General features: G+C 38.4%; 2 protein-coding genes across 2 annotated transcripts; both read right to left on the minus strand.

The window, feature by feature from the left end:
• Positions 1-1,032: 1,032 nt before the first annotated feature.
• Positions 1,033-2,792, minus strand: LOC144564329 (uncharacterized). The gene is made up of 2 exons (XM_078313934.1): positions 2,280-2,792; positions 1,033-1,798 (listed from the first exon to the last, which is right to left on the minus strand). Exons 1-2 carry the CDS (start codon positions 2,693-2,695, stop codon positions 1,207-1,209), a joined length of 1,008 nt encoding a protein of 335 aa, XP_078170060.1. The 5' UTR covers positions 2,696-2,792; the 3' UTR covers positions 1,033-1,206.
• A 6,500-nt stretch (positions 2,793-9,292) lies between these two features.
• Positions 9,293-10,147, minus strand: LOC144564374 (uncharacterized). The gene is made up of 3 exons (XM_078313977.1): positions 9,906-10,147; positions 9,617-9,823; positions 9,293-9,334 (listed from the first exon to the last, which is right to left on the minus strand). The coding sequence occupies exons 1-3, from the start codon at positions 10,101-10,103 to the stop codon at positions 9,293-9,295; spliced, it is 447 nt and encodes a 148-aa protein (XP_078170103.1). The 5' UTR covers positions 10,104-10,147.
• Between the last annotated feature and the right edge of the window lie 1,689 nt (positions 10,148-11,836).

The raw sequence follows: 11,836 nt of genomic DNA on the forward strand, positions 1-11,836 counted from the left end.
AATAAAATGTAAAAAACCAAAAGCCAATCAATTGTTCAATTCTCCAAGCAAAGTGTCTGACCTGAGAGAGTTGATTGAATCCAAGTAGATGGAGTGTCGTTCCCATTGTTTGACGAGGATGTGTAATCAAACTCTGCTTCCATTTTCTCTGTTCTCTGATTGTATCTCTAAGTGGATGGAAATTACAAGGTTGACTAGTCTGGATTGATTGGGTCAAATCGCTAGATTTCGCCTTTATATAGATGCTAACTGTTAAGTTTACCCCCAAAAGATTTTATCAATAAATGAGTTCATATTTTTTTGAGATTTGGTTCAGCCGGTTATTATCCATTTTGGATTTGTCGACCGTTTGACAGAGATTATAACCTTCTAAAGTTTCTGTGCACTGATTGTTAGATACGCGCAAGATCCCTTCATTTATAGCTATTCATTGGAAAGGATCCATCCGTATCTGCTACTTAACGGGTGTAAGTACATGGCCCATAATGACAACAAAGCCCAGGGAAAGTGGTGCTGTATGAATCGAGCAAATCCTTTCTCTCGACTTTTGGGCCTTTATATTAATCAAATCTTTCATCTTTTATTGAGGCTACGTGGCATAATTTTGTGATGACTTGTCATTGTTGGGTTGTTTGGTAAAGAAACCAAATCAATGTGTCTAGGTTGGGAAATAAATCTGCTGTTATTCCGATCTCAACCATTAAACTTCTTTGAGGTCTGGGCGTGAAATTTTCTTTTATTGAGATTTGCGCGCATGGAACAGTTTGAATGGTTAGGATCGGAATAACAGGAACCGGTTACTCCACTGGAATAACAACAGATTTATTTCCTCTAGGTTGTGGTTTACATCTCAAAACTTTCTGAACTTGAAGTATTGTGCTTTTGGGGTTACAAAATAATTTTAATTTGTTATATTAATTCGTCTGTTGCTTAACATTATTTTTATAATATGATCTTGCAAATAATTAAACGCTTAAATACACTATCATGAAACTGTGTTCTAATGCTAATTAATAAAATAATTAAGTAGACTGACCGGTATATTGAACTTCAATTCAAAACTACACAAGCAACATGCAATATAATCTTATAATCCTAATAAATATCATTTTACATTATTGATTATACAGTCCTATAGTTTACCAACTATAAACATGGCAATCATTCGCCATATATATATATATATAGTTGCCATGTTTTTTCATACTACAACTCACCCTCTGCTTTCTTCCAACACTGATGCCTCTGGCACTGGCACGAGCGTGTACTGTCTGATCTCTTCAAGGCTACCAATGCTTTTGCATTTTCTACTTGACCTTCGCCATCTCGCCTCTCCAAACCATCGCTCGCTTTACTTGCCAAAAGCGCTTCCATTCTCAGCTTCACCTCACAAGAATAAATTTCATGCCCTTCAACCCCACAAAAACCACATTTTACCGTCTTCAAAGCCTTCCTTTGTGCCTCTCTTATGTCGACAGCCTGTTCCCAGCTTGCCGCTAGCATGACCGCTTCATCTAATGTTGCTGGTCGTTGTGGCGCTACCCGCTCCTTTAGTTCCTCCCTCAAACCATCAACGAAAATACCTTTGAGTATGTCTTCGCTCATTCCGTGTTCCGGCCATTTTTTCAGAATCCATAGCAAGCGGACATGGTAGCGGGTCACTGTCTCGTTGTCAGATTGACGGAGACAGGCCAGTTCGGTGCGGGACCGGTTGCTGAAGCCTGGTGGCTGAAAAGCTGATAAAAAGGCCGAGCGGATGTCCTCCCAAGGCAGAGATGGATCAATAAAGATGTCATACCTATTAACAAGATGAAAGAGTTGATTAAGAGAAAATTATTTCCAAACTGTGACTTGTAGTTGTATACCTCAATTAGTCTTGTAATAAAGAATTTTGGAATGTTCTTGCCAACATGAAGTTTAACTAAACAAACAACCGATAAAATTGATATTAATATAGAAAAGAAATAAAAAAAATTAAGATCCAATATACTTCAAAAATAAAAATAAATGAAAAAATAAAGAAAAGAAATTTTAACTGCACATGAGTGAAATGAAATAATAATTATTATAAGTGATAATCACAAATATCAGTTCATAGAACACGCTTAATTCATTATTAAGAAAAAAGCAACAAAAACCTTAACAACCATAATATATTATAAATTTTAATTAAGAATAACAACATGCATGCCAAGTATTGAAGAATCATAACGGAAAGAACCAGAATAAGTTTAGAGAAGCCGGAATCAACAACTAGGATGATTTATCATTTAAGTTACCATAGACCAGCGTAGGAGTAAAGAGAGGCGGGAAAGATATGAGCAGCGAGAGCTGGCGAGGCTGCGTTATTTACACGGCATACACAGTCGAAGCGGAGTAGATGCGCAAATGGGCACTCGTCGAGTTCTCCATTGAAGACTGGCAGCGGCGCCACAGGGATGTAATCCGATGTTGCGTACGGGGAGTTACTGGATGCATAGGCAGGAGAGTAGCCGAGATCATCAGGATAAGCAGAGGGAGAGTAGTTACGGTTCTCGTCTGATAGAATAGATGATGACGTGGCGGGTTGTTCATCATAGGATTTGGAATTCTCGGTTGGGACTTTGGAGAGGGAAGGAGATGGAGGAGTGGAGTGGCGACGGCGCCGGCGCTGGTGGCGCCGGTTTAAGGGTTTAGTGGTGCGAGATGGGCCCATTGTTCAGAGAGACGAGAGGAAACGACAAAAAGACGTCTGGGTTGATGCATAAAAGAGCGCAGGTATCGGCTCACATACAATCATTGCTGTTGGGAAACCCATCAGGCACAGTGGTTCTGTTAATTCGTATCACTATCGTCTGAGTTCACTCAAATTTTAAGTTTAGATCTGAACCGTTCATTTAAATCCGCACGAATTGAAGTAGCAGGCACTAGAGGCATGAACCGGATTGACTTGGATTATGATCGAAAGGTCCACAGCTATCCGTGGTGTTTTACGTTTTTTTGTGTTTTCAATATTTTTGTTCCCGAAATTTTTTTTTTTTGAAGAATCGTGGGAGAAGCTGCCAGATCCGTGATTTTTATTTTTATCCATTTTCATAAATATTTTATTAAAAATAATTAGGTTTTAAAAAAATTTATAAAAATATCCGGACCGCAAATAATATATGTGGTCTGGATTTAAAATTCCAAACCACCTAGAATATTTGCAGTTTTAGCTTTCTTTTTTTTTAACGGTTTTTTGCACTATAAGTACGGGATCTGAGTGAGAAAGAGAGAAAGAAAGAGAGGAAGAGAGGAAGAAGGAGAAGGAGAAGGAGCAGGAGGAGAAAGAGAAGTCTGCTAAATCAGGTATTATTTTGTTTTTGCAACTTTTCACATACGTATTTACTGTTCATGTACGTATTTATTGTTCATTACTGTTCATGTAATGTTCATATACGTATTTACTGTTCATATACGACTGTTCACTACTATTCACAACTGTTCACAATTGAAATCAGTAAACTGACAAAATATTTACCATTTACGAATGTAGTTTGTTGGCTATGCCTATTGGAATTTTAGTACATTTTGGAGGAAAATTCATTTTTGACCAGAATAGGGCATGTTACTCAAAACCTCCAGTAAATATGTATCGGGTTGATGAAAATTTCTCATTTGAGCAGTTGCAATCGCTTATTTATGAAGTGAGCAGCTACAATAGAAATCGCTGGGAATTACAAATTCAGGCCCGAATGGTCCACGCAGGAAAGTATGTCAGAATCGTATTGGGAGATGACGAGGCATTGAGAGGCCTGATCGCACATGTTGTGAGGTCTGGCGAATCATTATGTGAAGTTTTTGCATGCAGAATTCGCAGAGAGTCAGGGGCTGAAAGTTCAGGCCAAAATTCGGTTGCAGAAAATTATCAACCAAATTATGAACCACACACTTCATTTATCCCAATGCCAGTACCAGCACCAGAACCAAAACCAGAACAAAAAATATATAGTAATTCACTATAATCTCCACCTTTTATCTCACCTATATCTGTGTATGGAGGTCCTTCATCCATACCTGGGCCTGAACCAAATTCTCACCCTAGATCGCCACCAGTACAAGAAGATCCAAACGAGTCAGAATTTGAATTTATCAACGAGGTACTGGAGGAGAATCTGCAAACTGGGGATGAATGGGGGGAAGGAGATTAGAACATTAATGATGAAGAAGATGAAGAAGAATACACACAGCCCACTGTGAGGAAAAATAGAGATATGCCGTTAAGTGGCCGTTTTGAGATTCACCCATTCGTAAACTTCAATGACACATCTGCTTTTCGAGAAGCAGATGTTTCTTACTATGGTCATCGAATTGAATACAAGAGTGGGCTCACAAAAGGCCAATACTTTGTAAACAAAAAGCAACTGACGAAAAAGATCAGAGAGTACCATGTTGACAAGAACCAGGAGACATATATGAAGAGAAGTGACACATCCCGGCTGTAAATTAGATGCAGCACTTCGGGTTGTCGTTTCAAACTAAAGACAAGAGCAACAAATCATGGAGATACATGGTTGATAACTGAGCAAGACACGCCTCACACATGCACGTCTGAGTACACTAGGACCGACCATGCACAACTCACGGCATCAATCATCGCAGATATCATCGAGACTAGCATTAAGGAAGACCCCACTATGAGCATCCGGAGTGTGGCGCACTGCGTGAGGGTTAGGTTTGCCAGTATAACCCCTAAGTACAACAAACCTTGGAGAGGTCATGAGATTGTAGTAGCCCGGCAATTTGAGAGTTGGGAAGAGTCGTACAATTTTATGAAACTATTACTTATCGAGATATGTGACAAGAATCTCGGCTCGAGGCACTAATTTCTGACCAGTCCGAGCATCGATAAAAATATAGGACTGGTCAAGGAAGGTGTTCAGGAATTCAGGGCCGTGGCATGGACTTACGGACCATGCATCACCGCATTTGAATACTTGAGACCGGTGATCAGTATAGATGCAGCCTTCCTTTCTGGATGGTATGAGGGCAGGCTTTTGATAGCTTGCGGCTATGATGCCGAGAACTAATTGCTGCCTCTAGCATTTGCAATTGTGCATAAAGAGGATGAAGAGAATTGGGGTTTTTTTTTACAATGGCTTAGGATTAATGTGATTCGTGTAAATAGATTCGTATGTGTTATATCAGACCAATACAAGGGTATCAAAGCTGCATTGAAACCTGAATACAGATAGGACATGGATAATTTTGTGCACAGGTATTGTATTCAGCATGTTGCTGACAACCTGGTCCAGGCGTGTGGGAAGGACAAATGGTACGGAACTAGGTTCAAACAAGGAGCCAGAAAGAAGAAGCCAAGAAAGTTGAAAGAGATGTTCGAAGATTTTGCCTCGGTATGTCTAATATTGTCTAATTCGTATCATTTTTGTTTCTTTTAGATGCATTTTGTCTAATTTTGCTTTATTCTATTGCAGCAAAATTCGAGGTGTAATGCTTTTCTGAGGAGAGTGGACAGAGTACGTTCTAATGATGTCATGGAGCCATCAAATTTTGATAAAATTTTCCAGACCTGTGATTTGGTATCATGACAACAAACAACTCTGAGTCCCTGAACGTTGTCTTCAAGGATAGCCGAATGTTGCCCGTGACTGCACTTGTGGAGGAGACATTCTACAAGTGCAATATGTGGTTTGTTCAGCGGTGACAGGCAGCGATGGAGCAAAGCAATGCAGAAAAGCCTTTTTCCGAACGGGTACATGTCAAGCTTGCCAAACGGTGGGAGAAATGTACAAAAATGGATGTCATCCCATACTCGCACGGCGAAGGTAAGTATGAAGTCACGGACCCAAATGAATATGTTCCAGTAATCCAAACGCATGATGGAACTATGTCCATTATTCATAGAAGGTTCCAGTATATCGTGACATTCGGGCCTAACAAAGCAGTGGAATGTACATGCAGAGGTATCAAATTAAATGGAATTTCGTGCACTCATGTGTTAGCGGTTTGTCGCTATAATAACTGGTCACCCGACCTATTTGTTGCCCAGCAAAGAAGGAGCACATCTGGCGCAGGGACATCTGGTACAACACACCTGAGGGAGGAAGCAGTGCAACCCGCTAGAAGGAGCACATCTCAAGTAGGGCCATCTGGTACAGCTAACCCTGCGCAAGCAGGCTCGTCTGGTACAGCTAATCGGCAAGAAGAAGCAGTGCAACCAGCTAGAAGGAGCACATCATTATGGGGATCTGGTCGGTTATTGGGATTGCATTTTAGGCTGAGTCATAGAAATTAACTTGCAAAATATTTCAATGTGTTGAGAACTTATGTAATTAGATGAACTTTATTTTGTGAATATTTTTCATTTTGAGGTTTGTATGAACTTTATTTGTATGTTGCAGTGTTTTTAATTAGTATTTTTTAAATAAATTGTAGACGAGAAGGATGGAAAGTAACAATCGATGAAAGAGCGAGGAAAATAAAAACCGCAAATGCAGCATTTGCGGAAAGTTTAGAAATGATTGTCCGAAATGTGTGCAGATAGATGAATTTTTCAACTGGAATGACATATCTGATGATAATTTTGTAGAAAACCCCTATGGCTATGGATTGAGGAAAAAAAGATTGATGTAGAGACGCCTAAGGCTAAGACTAAGGCTAGCACGTCGTCTGTTGTTACTGACCCGAATTCGTCAACCTCGAATGATGACTTTGTTCCATGTACATTCAAGGAAGATTGTAAGAAATAGTATGTTGTTTAGTTTGTTTGGAATTTAGATTACTTTGAATTGTTAAGTTTGAGATTTGTATGAACTTTATTTGCATGCGTTGATAGCTCACAGTTTCATTCTGAGCCCAACTTTGCATCTCTGGTTAACATATCAAAACAGCTTCAAAAATCATGAAAATTTACCGACATATATTATTGAATTCATAGAACAAGATTGTGAAGTTTCATATAAAATATCAAAACAGATCGTGAGATATCGGTTCTCAAAAATTGCCCGAACTGCTGAAGGAGTGCTTCTAAGTCCAACTTTGCACCTCTGGTTAACGTAGCAAAACACATTCAAAAATCATGAAAATTTATCGACACTCCATCTTGACTTCATAGAACAAGACTGCGAAGTTTTATATAAAATCTCAAAACAGATCGTGAGATATCGGCTCTCAAAAATTGTCCGAACTGCTGGAGGAGTGCATGTTCCTAGCTGTTCATGGCAAAAACAAATTGTTCCTGGATAGTGCAGAAAAGGGTATGGTTCAGCCAGAGCCGAAACAACTTCTTCCTGGCTAAAACAGGGGCCAAAACCAATGTGCAGAAAATGGTATGGTTCGGCCAGAGCCAAAACAGGCTGTTCTTGGCCAAAACAGAGGCCGAAACAGAGGGAGAAAACATTTATTTTTGTTATTTTTGAACCATATTAATTGCAATGCATTTAGTTTTTTTATTCTATTTAATTTTCTTATTTTTTGTGTTATTTCATTTTGTTGTATAATTTAGTTTTTTGTTGTTGTATAAATACTACCATAAAACAATAAAAATATATAACATACCTCAAACCATAGCATAATAAAACATAGCGAAACTAAACTACACTAAAAAATAAACTATAAAACTAAACTAAAACATAATAAAATATAACATAGCTAAACTGAACTAAAACTATAAAAAAAAACTCTCTATCAATGGTACTCCGAAGGGGTGAATCGGTGAGGTGGTCTACCCCTATTTTCCCTACTGAAATTCCAGCCACGCTAAGCATTCCACTGTAGTTCTCTGTCACACCCCAGATTTTTACCATTCGGAGCGTGATTATATAAGCATTTTCACACTTTTCCTTGGCCCGTCAACCTACGTCGCAAACAAAAAGAAAAAAGAAAATAACAAAACGAAGTCAGCTACAAAGCTTAGTAATCGGTTATTTAACGACGTGCTTCTCTACAATTGGCTTAATTTAACAACCATTCAAATCGGCCGGATTAATCCACACAAATTCACATCAAATTATGCATGCATATTTCATCGGCGATAGCACGTCGGTCTAGGTTATCCATAAAACAAGTCACATCATTTTCAACTATCAAACCCGACTGCGACTAGCAATCCCCGCATATCGGTCCCGACCACGACTAGCAGCCCCCGTGTATCGGACAAATCAAATTCCAACCTCAGACCCGCTATCTCGTTAAATATGCCATCATAATCCAATATGCAATACCAATACCCAAATCAACCATACAAAATGAAAACACATATTATAGAGAAGTCCGGTTACCTGAAGCGATATATTCATAATTTCTCAGATTGAAACGGCAACTCAAAATCACTGTGACGTAGTTGGAATTCGAATCAAATAGAAAATCAATCAATTATGAAAATCATAATCTTCAGAGAACATCTATTATTTTTCTTTCATTTCCTTTCTATTTATTTTATACGGTTTATCAGTTTTTTTTTCTGTTTTGTCTCTTTGCCTTTGTGTTTTTTTTTTCTGAATTGATCAGAGGATGCAAGCGGCGCTAATTATAAAGGGGTTACGATGAGGGTGAGGGGTTGCCATGTATAACCGCAACGTTTCCTTTTTATTATTTTTGTTGTTGTTGTTTAGGGTAATTAAGGAGAGGGATTTATATTAGGTTTATACGAAATTTATCATAAAGCATGTGTATCGTGTTATGGAATCATAGGAGACAATTAAGGAATGGAACCGCCAGACTATTGCCACATTAGCATTTCTTTCTAAATAAAATTAAATAGACTTAAATACGGCAAATTAATGATAAGGAGAATTTGACCAAATCAATAATTTTAGGAAATAAAACAAAAGAAATAATAATTGTTTTACAATATCATTTCTCTCTCTGTTTTTTTTAAAGTAATATATTTTTAAATAAAATATGTTACCAAAAGATTTATAAATCTTTAATATATATTATGGAAAAAAAATTGTAAGTATAGATAATTATAACTTAATTTTTCAGGATATTACATTCTCCTTCTTGCTCTTTGTGAGCTGGTGCAAACTCATCGTATGGCTCAGGCTCTATGCTCATCGTGAGTGCTCTATCTCATGGATTCTCGACCGCGTGGGTAACTGGCGGTGGCCGGGGGGGTACGGAACATGGAATCCGCAAGCTGGGATGCATAGTCAGGCTGAGTCCCACTACCAGAGGCCTCCCAATCGTGAGCCCTCGCTGGATACGGCTGACGCAGAGAGGCAGCTGTATCCCACTGATCATCTCCAACTATATCTGCAAGGCTGAAAGTCAAGCTATCATCCTGCATAGGGTGGATCTCCGGAGACTCATGCTACTCATGCGGTTCAGGCGGTGGCGCCATGTAGGCAGGACCCTGCAAGGATACCAATAATTTAGTAAACTTTAACTATCTTGACTTAGAATAAAGGAAGAAATTTCCTAAAGTACGAAATTTTAACTATCTTGACCTAAAATAAAATAAAGAATGACATACCAGGGGAAGAACTGGTTATCCATGGGCGTCAAGATAGCCATGCCAACCGGACATACCATATACCCAACGATGGTAGTCCCACTCTAGCTGCTCGTGTGTGTGTGTGGGGGGGGGGGGGGGGGCTTGGGGGGTGGGGGGTGATGGCATCTCAGAAGCCATAACAGGTGGCGCATTGGGCTCGTCCTTTTGTACTTTGCTCCAATCAATTTCCTCTCCGGCGTCTCGTAGCATGGTGACTAGCTTAGCGGACTGGCCGTGGTCCTCAATGCATGAGGCAACCAAGTTCAACACATAATGCCCAAATGCTATGTAACCGCATTTTCCAAGACAAACGATTGCATGCCCGGCACTTTTAAGCGCTACTAGCAACTAAAAAAAACAAAGTTAGATAAAAAAAATTATGGAAAAAGTTATATTAGATAAGAAAAATGTGTTTTTCTAGGTGCATTACCTGACGAGCACCTTTTCGGCCAGTAGGGGTATAACCATCATCGTCAAAGATCTTTGAGCGAAGAAAATCACCATAATCTCCCACTATATACACCGAAGCCATGCCAACCTGCAGGTACCAAGCCTGATATCTCAATAGGGGATCTCCCTGGAACTGCATCCCGTTAACCTCCGGCATCTGCCACAAGTTGGCACTCATATTCGTTGCCCTGTTGTAGTGCTCCTAGTGATGCTCACTCTAATCTTTATTGGTGTAATTAGCATGGGTAATCCTGTAATTAATATGTTAGTTACAATTTAAAGCCAATAACTAATGTTAAGTACAAAAATGCTAAAAAGAACATAACTTACTCGTGTAGATTCATGATCACAGATCTCAAAACGTCTGGATCTGCGGGGATGAGTGCAGGATATCGAAACTGACGGAGTACCCGATCTGGATAGTGGTGCTCCACTATCCAAAAGCACACCAGCGGACCCCTGTAGAGCCACTTCTCATGATCATCTGCTATAATCTGCGGCAACCTCCCCTTAGTGTATAGCTCATGGTACGGAGCCCAGATCACCTGCGTCTCACCTAGACTCTGAATCTGAGTTCGGACTGTTGGGTTTTGACAGTTCAAACCCATTGATTAGCATAAGATGCGAAAAGAACGTAAAACAAAATTTTTTACTTTTAACTTAAGTCAAGGATTAAACGAGGTATGTTAGGAAACTTTCCAAGGCGGTCCACCTTCAGTATTCATTCGGCATCAAAACCTCATTTAATTCTTTACAGATCTACTCCATAACTGTTTTCTAAAGCTTTAATTTATTTACCAATTAAATAGATTAATATAACATATTTATACCTTGTCTCTAAATTCTAATTGGAATGCAGCAGAGTGAGAAGAACGATCAGGAATGGTTCGTCTCGGAGTATCAAACGTATGATACCTCTATTGGTTATCCACCAGGACTAACCGGAGAGCGGTTTATTTCTTTTGCCAAAAATACCATAAACTACAGTTTTATGCAAAAACACTATTCATCAAGAAAAGGACAAAATAAATATATTTACGACTCAAAGTTATTTCGTTTTACTAAAAAGCAAAAATAGAAATACCGCGGAATTCGCAAAATATATTATTTTCAAATCTCGTAACAATCGAAATCGTAAAAGAGAGAAAAGATAGAAACTCGAATCGATCAGACAATCGGATACGAATGTGAATTAGTATTTTTCTCTTTCACCTCACCCCTCTGTTTATAGGTTTCAATATGCATGAAATAACTAAAATGCCCAAGCCACCTTGCATGCCACATATTGTGGCAGTTTTGAGAGGAAATATTCAAATTTGATTTTGCCACCTTAATTGGCCGAAATCAATTTGATTTATATTTTGATTTTTGATTGCTTTTGCCGACATGCATAATTGATTTATATATATATTTTAATTTTTTGGATTTAATTTTTAATTAAGGTTTTAATTTGCTAATGGTTGTTAGCTCAAAATTCAAAACCATAATTAATATTTAAAATCTAAATCAACTATATATAATTGTTCTAAACAATTATATTTCTCACGGTTCGGTTTCGATTGTTGTTCGGTAACTTTTATACAACGTACCGTGTACGCTTATAAATTAACCATTGTTTCTGCTTGTCATCTTATATGGCATTTATATTTTAATTATAACATGTATAATTAATTATAACCATCTTATTATTAATCATAATCAATTTATAATTAATCAACAAGATTCTCCGAGTAGCTCCTATGGTGTGACCCAATAGGATTTGTGTTATGTTGGTAATTATAGAATTAAAATTGTTTTAACTTCTATAATCATAGGAGGCATTTGGCAGTATACACTATGACCATCCAATTACACACATGATGCTGTACTGTACAATATCACGATCCAATAAACAATTTACTTGTGTCAGTT

The sequence above is a fragment of the Carex rostrata genome, chromosome 13 (genome assembly GCF_964058835.1).
Source record: "Carex rostrata chromosome 13, lpCarRost1.2, whole genome shotgun sequence".
Taxonomy (NCBI): Eukaryota; Viridiplantae; Streptophyta; class Magnoliopsida; order Poales; family Cyperaceae; genus Carex; species Carex rostrata.

What these genes read in the sequence shown, in the direction of transcription:
- LOC144564329 (XM_078313934.1), bottom strand. Translation starts at nt 2,695, where the DNA reads ATGGGCCCATCTCGCACCACTAAACCCTTAAACCGGCGCCACCAGCGC. An exon ending in TACTCCTACGCTGGTCTATG is followed by an intron (nt 1,799 to 2,279) that starts GTAACTTAAATG and finishes TCTTGTTAATAG; the next exon opens with GTATGACATCTTTATTGATC.
- LOC144564374 (XM_078313977.1), bottom strand. Translation starts at nt 10,103, where the DNA reads ATGAGTGCCAACTTGTGGCAGATGCCGGAGGTTAACGGGATGCAGTTC. An exon ending in GCCGAAAAGGTGCTCGTCAG is followed by an intron (nt 9,824 to 9,905) that starts GTAATGCACCTA and finishes TGTTTTTTTTAG; the next exon opens with TTGCTAGTAGCGCTTAAAAG. An exon ending in ACGAGCCCAATGCGCCACCT is followed by an intron (nt 9,335 to 9,616) that starts GTTATGGCTTCT and finishes GTATCCTTGCAG; the next exon opens with GGTCCTGCCTACATGGCGCC.